The sequence below is a fragment of the Camelus dromedarius genome, chromosome 14 (assembly GCF_036321535.1).
Source record: "Camelus dromedarius isolate mCamDro1 chromosome 14, mCamDro1.pat, whole genome shotgun sequence".
NCBI lineage: Eukaryota > Metazoa > Chordata > Mammalia > Artiodactyla > Camelidae > Camelus > Camelus dromedarius.
Window position 1 is genome coordinate 45,461,831 of NC_087449.1, and position 20,312 is coordinate 45,482,142.

A 20,312-nucleotide genomic window follows, 5' to 3' on the forward strand; every position below is an offset into this window, starting at 1 on the left:
AAGCCCTCGACCACTGCTCACTGCTCTCCCTGTGGTGGCCTGTCCTACACTGAGCCCCCACAGGGACCTCTCCAGAGTGCATCATGGAACCCTGACACTCTCCTGATGGAAGCTCTCCAGGGGCTCCCAACACACTTGCAATAACATCCAAGCTCCTCTGCAGGCCCGCAGACCGCTTTGCAATCACCTGGTCACCTTCTCTGTGCCTTGCCGCCCCTGGAAGAGAGGTGCCCTCAGACGCTCCTACCTCAGGGCCGTCGGCCTCATTCCCGCCCCAGATCCTGGCCGGGCTGTCCCCTCTTCAGGATTCAGGTCTCCCCCCATGTCACCTGCGAGGGCTGCCCCCAGGTGTTCTTCATCACAGTCCCTATTCCATCGCCCTCTGAACACTTAGCAGCCCCCAAGATTATCTTCTTCACGTACTGTTTGTCTCTCCGCCTGTGTCAGCTCCATGAGGGCAAAGATTAGTGTCTGTTCTGTTTACTGCTGAACTCCATTACTAGGAAGTGCTAGGCTGACCAGTTAGCATTTGTTGACTAGCGGCTGAATGGATTTATCCACAGACATACTCACCCCCACAAAAATACTCAAGCAGATACATGAAAATAGACACACAAATATACAGATATGGGCAGAAAAACCTACATACCCGCTCACAAAACAGACTAAACAGTCACAGAGACACCAGGAGTTCCCTTCCCCTCCCCATGGGAGTCAGTCCTAGTCCTTTCCACAGCCAGATTTGCCCTCTGCTTGAACTCAGTCTCAGGACTGGGAGTGGGGGTCTCCAGCCTGGACAGAGTTTGGGGGGGGTCACTGGCCCACGGGCCTCAGGCTGCTCCTCCAGCTATGTCTGCAATTTCCTCTCCCCCTTCCTTCCCTCCTCCTCTCTAAGGCTCCCGCCAAGAAGGCCTCCCCCTCACCCGAGCCCAGCACAGGAAGGGGGGCCCAAAAGGGGGGGCCTGGGAGTCTGGGCAGGAAGAAGACCCGGGCTGCATGCAGATCACACACACACATTGCAGGCACAAGCCCTGAGCCCAGGTGGAAATGCACGCACATGCACTGGCAGGTTTAGCCAGGAGCCAAATACACCTCTGCCCCACGTCCTGGTACAGAAGAGCATAGGGGCCAGCAGAGGCCCTGGGCTGGGTTCTGCAAAGCTGGCCTGGGCCTGGCTTGAAGCCAGAGTCCAACATTCATTAACCCTGCGTGACCAGAGCTGGGCCAGCTGGACACACTCACCGTCTGGGCCCTGGGAGGAGGGGATGGGAGCTCTGTCCCTGGATTGTGGCTGAGGGTCTGGGAGAGGACTGACATCTAAGCTGGGGAAAAGGGCAGTCTCCCCTGGGTGAGGGGGCCTCTTGGGAGGAAGAGAAAGGTTTAGAGGAGGGGTTTAAGAGCCCAGGGTTAGAGAAAAGTGGGTTCAAATCCTGACCGTTTGGGTAAGGATCTCTCTGTGACTCGGTGATTTATGTGTCAAGTGGGGATGACGCTACCCAAGCTACAGGGTTGTTAGGATTAAATGAAAAGATATTGTCAAGGGTTTAGCCCATGGCCTGGTACCTAGGCAGAATTCCATCCTCATTATTATTATTGTTGTTATTAGTGGCCTGGGGGCGGGTCCCTGCAGCCGGCCTCCCCAGCGGTTTCCTGTGGGGGAGCACACGGCCCCTTGGGCCTCGCCCCCGCTCCTCCAGTCGCCCTCCTATCCCCTTCCTCTCCCAGCCCTTTTCCTCCCCGCCTCCCCCACCCCCCACCCCGCCCCGCCGCCCCGCCCCGTCCCGTCCTGTCCCTCCTCTTTCCTCGGAGGAAACTTTCCGCCGGCTGGTCCATCGGCCCGTGTCCGGCCCGCGCTGCCGCGGCCTGGAAGCCGAGCCGGGCGGGCTGGCGGCCTGGACCAGACGGGGCGGGAGCGGCCAGGCCCCGGGTGTCTGCGGCCGCCCGACGCGCCAGGGCCGGGCAGCGGGGAAGCGGAGCGCCGACGGTAAGTGAGCCCGGGCCTCCGGGCCGGGGGTCCCCGCGGGGCGAGTGGGATGGGAGAGGGAGGCGGCTTCCCTGCTCGGAGCCCGCCCAGGTAGTGGGGAAGGCTCCCGCTTCTCTCTCCATCCCGCTTCCCGGACGGCGCAATAGGGCCTCGTTTGGGGACCCCACCAGGGGCGGAGCTTCCTGCGGCCCACTCCTCCGACCCTCAGGTTGTTGGGGCGTCTGCGCTCAAGGGAAGGATTCCCCAGCCAGGGCCCAGGACTGCAACGAAGTTAGGAAGCTGTTCTCTCCAGGGTGGAACCTGGCTGGGGCTGCCTTTCCAGGGAGCAGAGCCGTCCCGAGGAGGAAGCTAGGTCAGGATTGGCTCCCGACGTGGGGAAGGATCTGACCTTGCTGACCTCGCAGGCTGACAGGGGAGCTGTGCCCCCAGAGCAGCATGGATGCCCCCCGAAGGGACATGGAGTTGCTCAGCAACAGCCTGGCGGCCTACGCACACATCCGCGGTGAGGGCAGACACCGGGGCATGGACCCCTCCCTCCCTGCCTCCTCAGGCCCCACTCCCCCTCTTGCCTCCTCTCCTCCTCACCTCCCGGCCATCATAACCCTGCTTTAGCCAGTCACCTACTCTCAATACCCCACCCCACCCCCATTCTCACTCCCCCCACTGCCCGATGGTGCTACCTAAGGTCCTTCAAATAGAAAGTACTGTCCTGGCCCTCCAAACTTAGAACTTGGAATCTTTTCAAGATGGGATGACTCCCACTCGCCAGGGCTCCTCCATGACTTCTGCCTTCTGACCCCCAGCTAACCCGGAGAGCTTTGGCCTCTACTTCGTGCTGGGCGTCTGTTTTGGCCTGCTGCTCACCCTGTGCCTACTAGTCATCAGCATCTCCTGCGCACCCCACCCACGGCCCCGGGGCCCCGCTCCGCGCCGGGACCCCCGAAGCAGCACCCTGGAGGCCGAGGACGACGACGACGACGATGACGACGACGACGAGGACACCGTGACGCGCCTGGGGCCCGACGACACGCTGCCGGGCCCCGAGCTATCTGCGGAGCCCGATGGGCCCCTGAGCGTCAATGTCTTCACGTCAGCGGAGGAGCTGGAGCGGGCGCAGCGGCTGGAGGAGCGGGAACGGATCCTGCGGGAGATCTGGCGTACGGGACAGCCGGACCTGCTGGGCACTGGCACGCTGGGGCCCAGCCCCACGGGCACAGGCACCCTGGGCCGCATGCACTATTACTAATCGACCCTGCTCGCGCTGTAAGGCGCTCTGAGTACTGGACAGGCATAGGAGCTCCAAGCTGCCCCACGACCTTCGGACTGCCCCTGCCCACGGTGCTATGGAGGCCCCGCCCCCACAGCTCCCCGGTGCTATTGGGCCTGGATCTCTGCCCCCTGAGAGACACCCTTCCCCAGTCCAGCCAGAAGGCCCTGGGGGGAGGGCTGGACCCAGAATCCCCACCCCCTCTCTAGGGGATGATTAAGAGGTGAAGTGACCAATGAAAGCTGCATTCTCAGTGACTCAGTCTCTCTGTTACCCCTGCCCCTAAATGACCCCCAGGATCTTGCCATGCAGGGGGCCCCAGGGCTGAGGCCCCACTCGACTCCTTTACCAGGCTGACCACCTCCTTCTAGCCATCGACGCCTCAGCACAGGTGCTTGCGTTCAGTTCACACGTGGCAAAAACACACACTCCTTCACCCACACTCCACCACTTCATCACAGATTTACACAAATACCAGCATTCCTTACCGGCAAACGCCTGGGTACACGTCGCCCCTGTCGCTACAAATGCTCTGGGTTTATGCATCATTGCGATCACACACACGCACACACACCAGGACACGGGACCCTGACCTTGACGCTAAGGAGCTATTAGCCCCAGTGTAACCATGTGTCTGAGTTGGGCTGTGGAGTTAGTGTTTGAGCGGAGGTGCGTTCCTGAGTCCTGAGCAGACAGTGGGGCCAATTGGGAGGGGTCAAGCGCTCGAGAGCCGGCCCGCCCGGCCCCTCCCCTGGCGCACACAGCTGGATTCCGGAATCCGGGCCTCTGACAGAGCTCCGACCCCTCTTGGGCCCCTCCTGAGGGCCATTTCTCTAGCGCGGGGCTGGCGTCCGAAGGAGACACCCCCACTCCCCCTTTTCCCCCGCCATCCGGTGGATAAAAATAGCCGCGCGCGGGCCTTGGGAACGGTAATGGGAGCCACATGTTGGCCAGATGTGCCCGGGAGCAACTGCCAGGAATGCGGAGGGCCAGGAGCGCCAGCTCCGCCCGGGCCCCGCAGGCCCCGCCCCGGCCCCGCACAGACCAGGCCGGCGCGGCACGCGTACACGGCAGAGTTTACTTTCTTGCGTTTCCCAAAGTCCCCTTGTGCAAGGATGTGGGTGGCCGGAGCCAGACCTCGCTCCAGGTCCCGCTGTAGTCCCTCCCGGGCCCACCCTTAGTGCGTCTGCGTCTGCGTCTGCGTCTGCGTCTGCGTCTGCGTCTGCACGTGGATGGAGTCCCGGGTACGGGACTCCTGAGTCCTCCGCTTCACCAGAACCTGATCGAGAGAGGGAGTCAGGGGAGGGTCCGGCGCTCACCCCCGCCCCGCCTGGGACCCACACCCCACCCACCTCCAGCAACTGGCGTTTCTCCCTTTCGCTCTTCAGCTCCTCCCAGATGTCGGTCAGCTTCTTTCTGCAGACAGGAGATCGAGGGGAAGGGGTGAGCTGGGCAGGCCTAGAGCCCCCACCCCTCTCCTTCCCTCCCTGCCCCTCCCCACTTACTCCAGCCGCACCCCCATCAGCTCCAGCGACCCCCTTAAAGCTTCCACCTCGTCCTTTAGCCTCTTTATGTCGTCTCTGTCACTTTCGCTGTCTGTGGGACTTTGCAGGACCAAGGAGTGGAGTGTGGAGGTCACTAGGGGCCCTGGAGTCAGCATGATAGGATGTGAATTCTTCTGAGCAGGGGTTACCTCTTTGGGGGGTACTTCCTCTTCTGGGGGTACCTCTTCTTTGGGAGCCTTCTCCTCTTTGGGGGTAGTCTCATCCTTCACAGGTGCCTCCCCCAGGAGGATGGCAGCCTCTTCCTGGGGGTGGGCCTTCTCAAGGGCAGGCATGGACCCTGGCTTGGACTTGGACTCACACTGGAGAGGGGAGCTGTCCCTTTTATCCAGGGGATGTTTCCCCACGCAGAGGGAGGGCGCCTCTGGCATGTGGAACTCCTCTTGGGACTGAGCCTCACTGGCCTCAAGAGACCTGGCGTTTGGCAGGGCTTCCTCTGAAGAGAAGTGATACAACTGAGTGTTGTCTCTGGTGGAGGCCCCTTCAGAGAGCACCTGCTCCTGGGTCAAGACCTTGCCTAGGGTGGAGGCCTCGTCCTCAAGAGGGGCCATCTTTGGATAAGGGGCTCCATCTTCAGGTGGGACTTCTGAGGCTGGGGCTTCGTGCACAGAGAAGACCCTGTCTGGGCTGGGGGTGTCGTCCTCCAGAGCTGGAGTTTCCTCTAGAGTAGTGACCTTATCTGGAGTCAAGGTTTCCTCTGGGCTGGGGGCCTTGTCCTGAGATGGGGTCTCCTCTGGGCCGGGGGTCTTGTCCTGAGACGGGGTCTCCTCTGGGCCGGGGGCCTTGTCCTGAGACGGGGTCTCTTCTGGGCCGGGGGCCTTGTCCAGAGATGGGGTCTCCTCTGGGCCGGGGGCCTTATCCTGAGATGGGGTCTCCTCTGGGCTGCGGGCCTTGTCCAGAGACGGGGTCTTCTCTGGGCTGTGGGCCTTGTTCAGAGACAGGGTCTTCTCTGGGCCAGGGGCCTTGTCCAGAGTCAGAGTTTTATTCACATGAGGGGCCTTTGTGAGGCTGCTCTGCTCTTCGCCCTGTGGGATGGGGGTGAGGTCTCAGCCAAGGGCTGGGTACCTTGACAGTTTGAATCTGGTCCCCCTTGGCCTGGGATCCTTCACCCTTGCACACTGTACCCCTGGGAACCAGTCTCTGCCCAGTATCCCCGCTCTCCCAAGTCTCGGGCCTCTCACCTGATTGGCTGCAGAGCGTTGCTGGGAAGCCTGGATTTTGGATCGCCTTCTGCCAGGGTGGCCTGGACCCCCACTGAGGAAGCTGCCACTGGAGCCTGTGAGAGCAGGCCCTCAGGGCCCAGGCCTACTCAGAACCCGAACCTCTCTCCATCTCTGTTTCCCAACACAACGACCCCAGACCTCACCCCACTGCAGGGAGGCAGCGAGACTTACTGGAGTTTCGGGACGGGCGCTTCTGACCATCTCCGCTGGGTGTCCAAGATGGCCTAGAATATGTCCCCATCAGACCCAAGGGTGGGGGCAGTGAGTAGCATTTCTTTTGTACCCTCCTCCTTTCCCTTCCCCCACCCTGCTCCTTACTTGGCTTTGCTGGGCCCAGTGGGGGCTGTCACCAGCTTCTTGACAGTAGGGAGGGCTGTTTTCGGCATCATCTTTTTGAGTTCCTTAATAGGAGCTGGGACAGGAGAGGGGAACAGGGCATTTATTCACTCACTTACGCATCCACCTAAAAGTCACTGGCCCTGTCCTGTGCTGTGCACAGGGGACTAGTGACAGGTGAATCATATTTGACTCTGCCTCCTGGGAGCTCCAGGGATGCCATGTGGGCACAGGGAACTGTGGGAGCACCCCAAAGAGCTGTCAGGGAAGGCTTTGTGGGGAGACAGCTCCAAATCCTACCAGTTTATTTTATCCATGGTTTTCTAAGACCTGTACTCAGCTTAGTTCCCACAGCTGCTTCAGATTCTCTTCCTTCCTGGACCACAGCAACAACCTTTCCCTGTCCAATCCATGCCCCTTCTTTGTCTTCTCCATCACATCTACTCCCTAAGAGATCTCACCCACCCAGTCTCATGGGTTTAATTGTCATCAGCAAGCCAACAACTCCCACATTTTCATCTCCAGCCCCTTCCTCTTCCCTGAAATCCAGACTCTTACCCTCTCAGTATTTCAAACACTTGGAGAGCTAATTGGCACCACACACTTAATATAGCCAGAACTAATGTCTTGCTTCCCAGTCTCCTTGCCCCTGGGATCTGCCTCTTTCCCAGCACTCCCCATCTCACCCGTTCACCCACTCAAAAAAGGGAAGACTCCTACTTGGCCCCTTTATTTCCTTATGCTGCACATCCAAACCATCAGGAAGTCCTGTCTGCTTACATCTGGAGTCCAGCCACTCGTCCCTACCTCCCCCACTGAGCACTTTAGATCGAGTCACACCATTTTCACCAGGACTACTGCAACAGCCTCCAGCCTGGGCTTGGGCCTCACCCACCCCTCCTGTGCTGTGCTCTCCCCACAGCAGCCAGAGCAAGCTCGTGTTCTACTGAGGAGGCATACATAAATGAGAGAAGTAAACTATGTTGTGTGTTAGTGATTTATTAGTTGTTGAGGAAGAATAAGCAGGGGAGTTTATAATTTCAAATGGGGGATGGGTCAGAGAAGGCCACACTGAGAAGGTGACATCAGAGGGAGCCCCGGTCACACACACTGACATTCGTACCCATGGACACACAAACAGCCACTGTGGCGTATGCACACGTTGAAATTCACTCTCTCACACACACATTATCACACACAGATACAAACAAAATCCCCCTCTGGGAGTCACGGTGGGCGAGAGCACAGATCCTCTAGCCAGACAGCAGGCTTGGAACTCATGCTCCATTATTCCCCAGCTGTGTGAGAACTTGGTTGCTAACTTAACCTTTGTGCCCCCACGTCCTCATCCATAAAACAAGGATAACAGCGGTGCAATAATCATATAGGGTTGTTGGGAGGGCTGAGCGACTTAGTCCATGTGAGGTGCTTAGGAAACTGCTGGGCACACAGTCAAAGCTCAGTAAATGTTAACTTTGACTCCTGCTTCTTGGAGTGTGGCTGATGAGCTGCTGTGGGGCCCTCCCACTAGAGAGCAATGACAGCCTGCTTAGGATACAACTTTGAGGCACTGCTGGACATAAAAGAGGGAGGAGAGGGCCACAAAAAAGGGAGGAGACTTCCCTTCTGGCCCCAGTTCTACTTTGTGGCTACTGGGCACTACTCCACAGTACTCACTGCTACTACTACTGCTCTGCGGCTTCGGAGCCTGGGGCCTGTGACAAGGAGCAGGTGTCCCAGATGCTGCTTCCCTGGCTCACCATGGGCCCAAAGCTCGGTGCCAGGCAGCCGTGGGAGCCCTGCACCACTTTGTTCCGGAGGGCTGAAGTGGTCTCAGGTGGTTGGTGCCCTCTGGCTACTGGCGGAAGTAAAAGCAAGTCCTCTCTGGAAGAAGTCTTCCCTTACAGAGGCAGGCAAGACTCCTGCAGACTGAGATCACACACGTAGCTCATAAAACACACGAGAGGGCAGGCCACGGAGAGCCGGAGTCAGCAGACCCAGCACACAGCAGATACTGGAAGGATCAGGGAGCGAACACAGCATGGCTGTGTTTAAAATATTTGAAGAAATAAAGAATGAGCATGCAACAAAGGGGCCATCAGGAATAAACAGGCAGATTTGCGGGGGTGCGGGGGTCGGGGGAGAAAACCATACTACTAGAGATGAAAGGTAGTATGTTTGAAATAAAATGCAATGTATAGGTTAAGCATAGCCAAAAAGCTAGTAAATCAGTAGCCAAAATTAGAAAACTAGAAGTAGAGTGAGACAAGGAGTGAAAAATTTGAAGGCAATGTTAAAAGGAATAGATAACAGAACCAGGGTCTGACTCTGGCTAAAAGAGGTGATAGGCAAGTTGCCTCCCCACACGGCAACTAGAAAGCTGGACAGAAATGATGCAACAACCATTTCAGTGCTCTGGAAATTGACCAAAGGCATAAAATAATCCAAGAAGTATTTACGCTTGGTGGTGGTCTTGCCTGTTCGCATCCCTCTCCCATCCCCTGCTGCCTTGGTCCATGTGGACATTTCACGGGTGGAACAGGTTGAGGATTGACAGCTTTACTGCCATGGTTGAGAAGAGCCCAATCAATATGGAGTGCAATTTGGATTTGGCATTGGTTTCATAGATATGACACCAAAAGCAGAAGCAACCAAAGAAAAAATAGATAAATGGGGCCTCATCAAAATGTTAAACTTTTGTGCTTCAAGGGACGCCATCAAGAAACTGAAAAGACAACCCAAAGAATGGGGAAAAAAATACTTGCCAATCATTTATCTGATAAAGAACTTTTATCTAGAAAATATAAAGAGCTCCTACAACTCAACAGGAAGATGACAACTCAATTAAAAAATAGGCAAAGGACCCAAGTAGACATTTCTTCAAAAGAAGATACACAAATAGCCAATAAACATATGAAAAGATGCTCAATATCATTAGCTGCCAAAGAAATGCAAAGCAAAACCACAATGAGATACGACTTCATACCCACAAGGATGATTATAATCAAAAGACAGATTAAAAACAAGTTTTGGTGTGAATATGCAGAAACTAGAACCTTTGTACACTGTTAGTGGGAAGGAAAAACAGTGCAACCACTTTGGAAAACAGCTTGACAGTTATTCTCAGAGTTAAACACAGAGTTATATCACCTAGCAATTCCTTTCATAGGTATATACACCCCAAGAGAAATGGAAACATGTCCACATAAAAACTTGTACATAAAAGTTCATCGCCAACTCAAATGTCCCTCAATTAATGAACGGATAAAAAGTGATACAATAGAATATTACTGGGCAATAAAAAGGAATGAAGTACAACACATACCTCAAATGGATGAACCATGAAAAAACTATGTGAGGTGAAAGAAGCCCATTAAAAAGACCATATGTCATATATTATCATGTATATAAAATGTAGGCAGATCTATCAAGACAAAGTAGGTTGGTGGTCATCTTGGGATGGGAAGGAGGGAATAGGAAGACTGGTAGGGTAATGGCTAAAGAGTACAGTGGGTGATGGAAATGTTCTAAAATTGACTGTGGTGATGTTGCACAACTCCACGACTATACAAAAGACCACTGAACTGTAAGGTATATAAATTATATCGCAATAGATCTGTTACCCCACCTCAGAAAAGGTGGCAGGCCAGATTTGGCCCAGTGACCATAATTTGCTCACTCCTGGTCTAAACACTCCAATTAAAAAGCAGAGATTTTGTTCAGGAGGAAGATTAAGACTTTGAATTTAGACTTGAAAAGTTAAAAATACATGATGAATTTCAAGAGCAACCACTGAAACAATAAAAATAGTGAAAAAGTTATTGAATTAACGAAATTGATGAAAAAGTAAAATTAAGAAAAAAAGAGGAAGGAATCATTTAAAATTATAAAATAATTATGGTTAATACAGTCTAACCTCATCAATTTATTACCAAAGACAAAGACTGACTAGATTAAAACACAAAGGTACTTCCAGAGATTTTTGAACAACAATGTGCAGAAACACTATTGTACACTTAAAAATGGTTAAGATGGTAACTCATATTTTTTACCACAACTTTTTAAAAATGTACAACAGAAACAATTTTTTTTAAAGTATTTGAATATAGTAACAATTCTCTGGTGATATTTAGCAAGAAAAAGAGAGGGAAAAAGTAAACATTATTAGAAATGAAAAAAAGACTATGACCAGAGATAACAGATTGAGATTAAAAGACTATAAGAGAATATTATAATTTTTTATAAATAATTGGAAAACATTAATTACATGGGTAATTAAAAAATATATATAACTCACTAAAACTGACTGCAGAATTGTAGCAAGATTTTTGGCCAGACATGGTTACCCAGGGACCAGGAGACAGAACACTATCTGTGCAAGTCTCCTAAAATGTGAGGCTTCTTCCCCATCTGAGTTCCAAGATAAAGCTATTTGAAGAGCAGTTAGTTGTAAAGGGTCTGCAGATGTAATCAAATTAAGGTGATGTCATACTAGATTAGGGTGGACCCAAGACCAATAGTGTCCTTATTAGAAGAGGGAAGTTTGGACACAAATACATAGGGCAGAAGACCTTGTGAAGACAGAGGCAGAGAACGGAGTGATGACCTCTAAGCCAAGAACTGTCAGAAGCTAAGACAAGGCAAGGAAAGATTCTTCTCCTAGAATTTTCACAGAGAATATGGCCATGCCAACACGTTGATTTTAGATTTCTAGCTTCCAAAATTGTGAGAGTTTTCTGTTGTATTAAGCAAAAAAAAAAAAAAAGAAAAAAAAGAAAGAAAAAGAATTTTATTCAGAAGACAAATCTATTTATTACTATTAAAGAAACTGAAGTAGTTTAAAATCTTCCCATAATGGAAAAAAACTGTGCCAGATGAATTTATAAGCAAGTTTCACCAGCTTTCAAGAAAAGATGATTCCCATCTTACGTAAGATCTAAACAAGACTTAAAAAAAAAAAGTATACTCCTTAACTTAGTGATGGGGCCCATATAATACTGATAATCAAATGAGGACAGTAAAAATGACTGCAAAACTCTTAAGGAAAAAAAAAAAAACTGGGAAGGTATCCCAACAGTATATGAAAACATAATAAACCATGACCAATTTGAATTTATCCCAGGAATTAATGGTGGCTTAATATCAGAAAATTCTGCAGATGTCATTTATCACATTGACAGATTAAAGAAGAGAACCCATATAATCATTTCAAAAGATTCATATAAACAATTTGAGAAAATTCAACACTCACTCTCGGTAAAAATTCTAAGTAAACTAGAAATAGAAACCTTAACCTTCCTTAACCTGACAAAAAGATACCTACAAAAGATCTAAACGAACATCATTGTTAAAGGGGAAAAGTTAGAAGCACTCCATTAAAAATCACAAATATGCTAATGATGTTCAGCATCACTACTTCTATTCAATATTGTATTGAGATACTAGCCACTAGAGTGAAATAAAAAAATGAAATTAAAAGGCATAAGGAGTGGAAAAGATAGAGCAAAACTGTCATTACTCACAGATGACATGACTGTCTTTGAAGAAAACTTATTAAAGATCTACAGATTAATTACTGAAAACAATCAGCACCATGGCTGGCTACAAAATCAATATACAAAACCCAATGCATTTCTATAGCCCTGCAATAAAAAGAAGGATATCTAATTTTTAAAAAGACACAATAAAACTCACATGCAGAAATAATTAATGATGCTGAACAACTAATTGTCCATATGGAAAAGGGTATAATTGGATCACTCACTAAAATCAATGCTACATAGATAAACTCACTTAAAAGTGAGAAGCAACACTTTAAAAGTTTTAAAGAAAATATTAATGACTGTCTTTCTGAACTTGAGGCAGGGAGGATTTCTTAAACAAGAAAAAACCAGCTAACCCATTAAAGATAAGATCAATACATTTGCATTAAAATTTAGAACTCCCAGATAAATACTTCATGTTATCACTTGTATGTAATTCTCACTAATACGTGGAATCTAAAAAACAAAATAAACAAATGCACATAACAAAATAGAAACAGACTCATAGAGAACAAACTAGTGGGTACCAGTGGGGTGATGGAAGAGGGGAGGGGCAAGATAAGGGTAGGAGATTAAAAGACACAAACTACTATGTATAAAATAAATCAGCTACAATACAGGATATATTGTACAACACAGGGAATACAGCCAATATTTTATAATAACTTTAAATGGAGTATAATCTGTAAAAATTTTGAATCCCTATGTTGTACACTTGAAACTGATACTGTACATCAACTATACTTCAAGAAGTATTTTTTTAAATTAAGAACTCCTGTTCATCAAAAAAATCACTCAAAAAAGAAAAAAGGCCACAAACTGAGAGAAAATATAACATGTATAACCCATAGTTCAGAATGTATGAAGAACTCCAAAAAAGTATTACTAAACAGGAAAATGCAAAGGAGTCCACAATGAGATGCTATTTTGTACTGGATTCACAAAAATAATGAAGTATGACACTACGAAGTGTTGAACACGATTTAGATCAGTAAGATCTCTTATACACTGATGGTGGAGTGGTAAAGCGTACAATCAAATCACTTTGGAAACCAATATGACTTTATCTCATAAAAGTTGAACATTCACATGCCTTGTAATCTAGCAGTGCCACTCCTAGGATTATATCCTAAAGAAACATCATACCTGCAACTGGAAGACAGACACATGAATGTTTTTGGCAGCACTGTTTGTAATAGTAAAACCTAGAAACATAGATAAACAACTAGGTCCTATGGTATAGCACAGGGAACTATATTCAGTGTCTTGTAATAACCTATAATGAAAAAGAATATATATATTCATACACACACACACACACACACACACATGACTGAATCACTATGTTGTACACCAGAAACTAACACAACATTGTAAATCAACTATACTTCAATTTTAAAAAGTGGAAAAAAAAAAAAACTAGAGACAATGAAAATGTCCAACATCAGGAGACCAGAAACAAACTGTGGTTAATTCTCCACAATGAATATTATACAACAGAGAAAAATAAATGAACTACATCTACACACAATATGGATTAATCTTAGAAACATAATGCTGATTGGAAACAGCAAGTCCCAGAAGACTATAAACATTTTATAATGCTCAAAACTAAACAAAAATAAATTGATACATTATTTAGACATATATATGAGCACACTTAAAAACTCAAGGGAATTATAAACATGAAACTCGGGATAGTGGTTGGTGGTGACCTTTGGTGTTGGAGAAGTAGCAGGATGGGAAACAGGAGCACGCAAACTACTGGCAATGTTCTAGTTCTTGGGTTTTTGGGTTGACAGACTATGGGTGTTCATTATTAAGTTTTAAAACATGTATGTTATGTATATTTTTGGCATGTGTGAAATATGTTGAAAGGTAAATTAAAAGACACACATCCCCACAGACACACTGATACATAAACAGAGCTATTCACTGACACACTTATTAGACACATAACACACACACACAGTCTCAAAGACCCAGATAAATCAATCCATACATTTCCTTACAAAATGAAACAAATTTAAACATATTCATTCATGAGAAAGATAGCCACATTCTCAACACAAAGAAACAGGAATATATTAACATGCAAATTGACATTCCCAAACACTGACCCACATAATACATTCCTACCAGGCCCTTAGCCCATGGGGAGGTACCCCTTAAGGGGGTGTACTGGACCACTGAGGTGCTCTGGGTGTTTATGGGCAACTGGACTGCTGGGTCTCCCAGACAGCACCCCCCAATCGCAGGCTTCCCGGGCACCCACCTGACTCCCGGGATACCACTTTCCGTGGGGCCAGCTTCTTGATCTATGCGGAAAAGAGGTATCAGCATATCAAGAGATGCCCTCATATTTCTAAGTCCACCCTCATTTGCAGGTGGCCCTCCAGCTGTGGTCAGTGAGTGCCACTACCCCCAACTTTGTCCAGAGTAGCCTGCCCCTGCCATGTGAGTGCCTGCTCCATACTCACCGGGGGTGGGGGGAGCACAAAGTTATCTGGGAAGACTCCTCTTCTGCCTTGAGACTCTCCTTCCCACCAGCCCTTATCCTCTGTGGTCTGGGAGAGAAAGATGCCATGGAGAGGTGAGCCAGATCCCCAAGCTCTTTCCTTCCCCAGGCTTACCCTTTTCAACAGCACCATCCCTGCACCCTCCCCTGCCCTGTGCCTTTCCCACCTTCCTCAGTACTTTCACTTCGTCCCCCCTCCGAAGCGCCAACTCGTCTGGGGCCTCAGGATGGTAGTCAAACAGGACCCTGTATGTCTCAGGGTGGGAAACTAAGGGGAGGTCAGTCCACTGAAGCCAACCCCCCTCTCCAGATAAGTCATGGGCTCCCTCCTCCATCATCCTAGCTGGGTTCCCCCTCCCCCAAGTCAGAGTGGCTTGGGGGAGGGGGTTTCGAGGGACCCTCTGGCTGTGTGCTCACCTGTCCGCAGGTAATCTGGAGGGCTGTCATAGGTCAGGCTGCTCAGCTAATGGGGGCAGGGGGAGGAACAAGCTGAGCCTCCAGCCCCCCTAAGAGGAACTCACCACCTCTTTACCCACTCCATTCAATTTACCTTGGGAGGTCTCTGGGGATCAAGGCTGACCGAAGGCTTGTGTGGGTTACCAAGGCCTGGTGGGAGATAGTGAGGTTAGGGGAATGCTCATTCAGTTTAGATCATGGGAGAGGTCAAAGGGGTCAGGGGGAAGGATGTGTGGATCACAGGCTCAGACCACTGGGGAGGGTCACTGGAGATTGCCAAGTCTGGTCACAGGGGTTCACGGGGCCACAGGCTCCAGGTCTCACTTGGGGGCCCACTGTCCAGCAACTCCACAAAGTTGGACGGGAAGGCTCCCAGCTGCCCATTCTTCTTCCCCAGCCACCATCCGTCCTCAATCTGGGGAGGAGGGAGGACGCAGGGGCATCTGGTTTTGCTCCAAGGGTCTCTCTAGGAATCTTATACCCTGGTTCATCCCGTTTCTGCCCGATAACCCCTCCCCTCATTTTCCCATTTCTGTGCCCCTCATCATTCCCATGGCCCACACCCTCAGTGTACCGACTACCCTCACCCAGAGACGTGCTCCATCATCTCCACCCAAACCCTCTCATTACCTCATCCCCTCACCTCCTTTATCACTTCCACAGTCTCCCCCGCTTGCAGCTTCAGCTCGTCCGCCTGTTCCGGGCAGTAGCTGAAGTTCACTTTGCACCATCTTTGGGGGCCCGGAGATTTGGCGGGGCGACCTGGGATCGGACGCGAGTGAGGCCTCTTGAGCCTTGCGCCCCAGTCAGCTGAGCTAGGGGAGGTGTGGGTCGCGAGCACCCAGCTCCGTACCTCCAGGCCCCGCCCCAGGGCAGAGCATTGTGCTCGAGAACCAATCACAGGCCTCAGAGCGGCCGCGTGGCCCCGCCCAGAGTCGCGCGGGTCTTGGGGAGCGGGGGTTGACCTGGCCGCCAGAGCCCCGCGCGCCTGCGCACCCCACTGGCGCTCACCTCGGCGGCGCGCACAGCGCGGTCTCGGCGCGTCCCCAACGCCGCGCAGAGTCTCTGGGATCTGCAAATGATGGCACCAGGAGGAGGGCTCTCAGCTCCCAGGGGCGCGCGGAGACCACCCACCAACCGACCTCCGGCCCGGCCTCACCTGCACCAGGCACTCGGGGAAGAGACCACAGTGGCCCCGCAGCTCTCCACGCAGCCAGCCCTGTGCAGGTCCCTTGCACACCTGCCGGACCAGGTCCCCGGGCGCCAGGCTCAGCTCGTCGTCCTTCTGCGCGCGATATCCGGCCAGGACCAGCACCTCTGAGGGCGGAGGATGGCGCGGGGACGCGGCTCAGAGGGGCCCAGTAGGGACCGACTGGCCATGGCGCGAGTCCGGGGCCCCGTATAGACAGCGGGAGAGCGGGGTGGTGGTGTAGGCTTTTGTCGCTATTTCCACGCGGTTGCAGAGAACAGCCACCCCAAACCCTCGGGACATACCCATGGCTTCCGGGGCGCCCTTCAGAGCCGGGCAGGGAGGATAGTGCAGTCCCGCTGGCAGATGAGTACTGGGTTCAGGTAGGGTGGGACAAGCCGCGAGATTGTGAAGCAAAGGAGGCGGAGACGGGAGCCAATAGGTCTGGCTCCAGGTGCTGGGAGTGGGTGTGGGAGAGGGGGCGGCCCGGCTCAACAAGTTCTGTCCCCAACCCAGGGGTGATTAAGTCCAGGGTCTCGGACCAGTGCTGGGGCCACAGCTCCCCTACCTACATGCTCTTGTCTGCATAGACGCCTATATTAGCGACTTCTCTTTCTAGCCTCGGCCCTGAGGCCCCCATCCACCAATAGCACTGAGCCTTCCCTGGCTTCCCCTCTCTCAGCTGGCAAGCTTTTAGCTGCAGGGTAAAAGGTGGGGAGAGGCACATACCAGGGTGCCCCCCCCACCAGCAGGCAGCAACCGCTTTAAGGCGGGTCCTGGGTGGAGGGGTTGGTTGCTGGTGTGTGCACAAAGCTATTGCTGCTTTCCCAGGGAGGCATATTCCTCCCTGGCCTACCCCGCTCTTCAAGAAAGGAGGAAGAGTACAAAAAACTTCTTTCGAGCCACAGGGGCCTGGTTTTGTTTCAGAAAATACCTCCAGATTCTCCTTGGGAGGAAAGCAGGAAGGGAGCCTCAGGACATTTTGAAGGTCCTGCTCCCTACAGCCAAGGCCAGAGTTGGCAAGCGCTAAAGGTTAGGGCCCCCCTAATGCCTGCCCCACATGGGCTAGGCTTTCAGGCCATCTTCCTGCTCAGGGTGAACACAGAAGACCAAACCTGTTATCCACACCCCTTGACCTCTGCCCCACCACTATGGAAGCCAAAGTCCTTGCTTATGACACCAGAATGAAAAAATCTGGTTCTCCTAGGGTGTCCAAGGTACAGAATATAAACCAAAACCACTGGAATGCTAACCAGCACAGGGGTGGCTGAGGCCCCTCCAAGAACTACTGAGAATGGGGTGTAGAGGATGGGGCTGATTAACAGTCTGGGCCCAGCCCCCAGACATTTTGTCTTCGATGTTCCCTGAAGCTGCTATGGGAGACATCCACCCTACCCCCAACACACACACACACACTCAAGGTGACAATGACCAGAGCCCATAATACATCTGCCACTTCATTTATTTTATTTGCAGGAGGAGTCGAAACAAATTTTAAGGGTATTTTCATTTTTTTCCCCCTAAACATGAATCATTCAAGTAAAACCAACTTAACTATAGAAATGTAGCAAAGTAAGGGGAAAGTAGCACAACAACCCAAGAGGCAAAGGTTAGGGGGGAAGAGGTGGGTGCAGTCCGCATATAACATATGCATAAATGCCATATGATTCACCTGCTCAGGACCGCCTCCCCAGAAGGCAAGCACAAGGACCCATTTTAAGAGGGTGTTTTCCCCCCAAACATCTGAGAATGTTTCAACTTAAAGCTTAAGGTTAAAAAAAAAAAGGAAAAAAAAACCCCCACAAACCACCCAGCCATAACCACCTTCCTTAATCGATCATAGGAGTTTCTTTTCATTTTTATAAAAAGATTAATAAAAAATATTGAAAAAATTATTTTCTCATCTTATATTTGTAAAGATAATAGAAGTCAGAAGTTTCTTAGAAAACAGACCAGAAACTACCATCCAGTTTCCACCCCTGTTGCTGAGAGGATCAGCAGGACTAGAAAGTTTGGGATACTGGAGCTGCTGGTAGAGAAGGGGGTGCCCAGCCCAGAAGAAATCAGAAAATACTCTGGGGGGGAGGGGGACCACACATGGGGTGTGGTTAGGAGTAACACCACGTGATACATGGCTGCGCAGAAAAGGGGACACAAGGTGGTCAGAAAAGCCTTGAACTCCTCCTCGACATACAAAACCGATTTTTACAAAGATCCAAGCAGTTTGGTCCCAAACTGAGGTGAACACTTCAATGTTTATTCACATGCTTTGTTTTCTCTTTTAAGAATCAAAGTTGCCCAAATTAAATCTTTCTGCTAATATTACTATATATGCCTAAAAAAAAAAAAGGGCTTTTAAAATCAGGGTAAGGGAAAAGAGATTGAAAATCATCAAGTTAGTCCACTTAGCTCCAAATGAAATGAAATGAAGAATAAAACTGTTGGTTTCTAATAGGGAACAAACCAAAATCCAAGAATCGCTCTGCCCTCCCTACCCCAGCCCCCACCCCACACACCAACAACAAAAGAGAAACACACAGCTAAAGCCCAATGTGGTGTGTTCTGATCAAGAGCTGGGCCTGACCCCAGGCCCCACGGCCAGTAGCCTCTGTCCAGTGGGACACAGCGCCAGGGATGCTTTCGGCTGTAGTAGGATTTTGCATGGCTGGTGGGGTCCAGGGGTGGGATTTTCAGCATCTTCTTGAGGCTCCTCTATTTAGCTCCTCACCAGCCATCTTCCCAGCGCCTCTCTCCCTTGGCAGGGGCTCCCATCAAGAGTGCCCGCTACTCAGCTGTGGGCTGTAAATTGTCCTTCTCTTCTCGGTTCTCTGTCCCACTCTCGTCATCTTCAATCTCCCCTTCCTCCCCACTGAACTTGTCGTGGGCCCATTTGGGGCTGGTGCTGGATTTCCGAAACATGAACCGGCCCCGGCCCCGGGGAAAGGCTCCTCGGCCGCGGCCCCGGCTCACCCACTTCTCACTGCCTTCGCCTTCTCGGTCATCGTGCTGAGGGGAAGAAAACTGCCATCAATGCCAGGGTGCACAAGAGCAGCTAGAACCCTCTCCTTGGCACCCACCCAAATATGACTTTCTCAGATGAACCTATGCCCTCTCCTCCTCCCTGTCCCTGACTCCAAAAATACTGATTCAGATCTGAGAATAGTCAGCTGGGTTCCTTGAATTCTAAGTTGCTTAGGCATTATGATGATGATAAAATCTTCACGGAGCACTCAAAGACCTTTTCTTGCATTATCTCATGTAATCCTCACATCTACCCTATCATTATCACCCTCCACTATGCGGATGAGGAAACAGCCTGAGGAACTTTAACTCCGTATTATTTGGTACACCACCTTTCAAAGGGCGAGTTTGAGAATGTCAATCACCCCAAAACATGAAACTGTCTGATCTGGGTTGTCAGGCAGCTAACAAAGGAAGCAACACAGAATAAATAGCTGGGACTCCAGCTCTCCCCAACCCTCCCCACCTCAGCCAAGAACAGGCAGTGAGACCAAGGACAAATGATGTGCTCATGGTCTCAGGCTAGTTAGTGGCAAAGGCAGGACCAGAACCCAGCCTCCTATCTTGTCATCTCCCCTCTTTAGTTTTACACAAGGAGGCAATGTGGCAGAAAAAGAACAGCCCACAACTCAAACAATCCCTGCTCTGATGATCTCATGAGAGAGAAGGAGGGATCCTATGAGTGAATGAGAAAGCATTTTCAAAGTCACTGTTACCTCATCATACTCAAGGCTTCAAAGAGTCTAAACCATCCACCTACATAAGTAGTGCCTTAGGCTCCTGAGGAGTTAGCTCAGCTAAGGGCCAGCTGCTTCTTCACTAGCATAAATGAATCAGGCTGGCAATGCTCCTTCAGGTGGCAGACAGGGGCAAGGGAAAGGGCTTTGTACGGCCTTTCCCCTGCCAGTACCTACGCAGCCCCAGGCCAGTACCTATGCTAGGCCCAGCCAACATTTCCCCTGGAAATGGCCTCAGGTTCAAGGGTCCTCTAGGAATCTCAAAGTAGCTCCCTGCAGGCCTAGAAAAGCAAAGTTGGCTATGCACAGTGATTTTTTTAAAACACTTTTTTATTGAGTTATAGCCATTTTAATAATGTGTATATATATAATGTTGTATAATGCATAGTGATTTACACAACAACCTGTTTCCATGCCAATCGTTCTCATGGGTGATGAAAGACTCAGCAATTTTACCTTGGTTGTAACACTCAGTT

The 20,312-nt window shown here is 50.5% G+C and overlaps 3 protein-coding genes across 12 annotated transcripts in view; 1 reads left to right on the forward strand and 2 right to left on the reverse strand.

Moving 5' to 3' along the window:
* Window positions 1–1,810: 1,810 nt before the first annotated feature.
* On the forward strand, window positions 1,811–3,508 carry EVA1B (eva-1 homolog B). Of its 2 annotated transcripts, none has more exons than XM_031464776.2 (3): window positions 1,811–1,984; window positions 2,277–2,486; window positions 2,788–3,508. In XM_031464776.2, the coding sequence occupies exons 2-3, from the start codon at window positions 2,420–2,422 to the stop codon at window positions 3,228–3,230; spliced, it is 510 nt and encodes a 169-aa protein (XP_031320636.1). In that variant the 5' UTR covers window positions 1,811–1,984; window positions 2,277–2,419; the 3' UTR covers window positions 3,231–3,508. The 2 variants fall into 2 exon arrangements, with proteins under 2 accessions (XP_031320636.1, XP_031320637.1); XM_031464777.2 differs by having other exon boundaries at window positions 2,389–2,486.
* An 807-nt stretch (window positions 3,509–4,315) lies between these two features.
* SH3D21 (SH3 domain containing 21) lies at window positions 4,316–15,714 on the reverse strand. Of its 5 annotated transcripts, XM_064493750.1 has the most exons (13): window positions 15,533–15,714; window positions 15,214–15,304; window positions 14,984–15,039; window positions 14,851–14,896; window positions 14,601–14,701; window positions 14,396–14,482; window positions 14,191–14,233; window positions 6,355–6,448; window positions 6,208–6,260; window positions 5,995–6,104; window positions 4,757–5,838; window positions 4,604–4,667; window positions 4,316–4,530 (listed from the first exon to the last, which is right to left on the reverse strand). In XM_064493750.1, the coding sequence occupies exons 8-13, from the start codon at window positions 6,423–6,425 to the stop codon at window positions 4,429–4,431; spliced, it is 1,482 nt and encodes a 493-aa protein (XP_064349820.1). In that variant the 5' UTR covers window positions 6,426–6,448; window positions 14,191–14,233; window positions 14,396–14,482; window positions 14,601–14,701; window positions 14,851–14,896; window positions 14,984–15,039; window positions 15,214–15,304; window positions 15,533–15,714; the 3' UTR covers window positions 4,316–4,428. The 5 variants fall into 5 exon arrangements, with proteins under 5 accessions (XP_064349820.1, XP_064349818.1, XP_064349817.1 ...); XM_064493748.1 differs by lacking the exon at window positions 15,214–15,304 and having other exon boundaries at window positions 5,995–6,089; window positions 15,533–15,704; XM_064493747.1 differs by lacking the exon at window positions 15,214–15,304 and having other exon boundaries at window positions 15,533–15,704.
* A 1,808-nt stretch (window positions 15,715–17,522) lies between these two features.
* Window positions 17,523–20,312, reverse strand: part of THRAP3 (thyroid hormone receptor associated protein 3) — a 64,928-nt gene continuing 62,138 nt past the window's right edge. For all 5 annotated transcript variants that reach the window (XM_064493754.1, XM_010977534.3, XM_010977533.3 and 2 more), the window contains one exon: window positions 17,523–19,084. In XM_064493754.1, coding sequence (XP_064349824.1) covers window positions 18,863–19,084 — 222 coding nt within the window. In that variant the 3' untranslated portion in view covers window positions 17,523–18,862. The remainder of the gene's footprint in view (window positions 19,085–20,312) is intronic.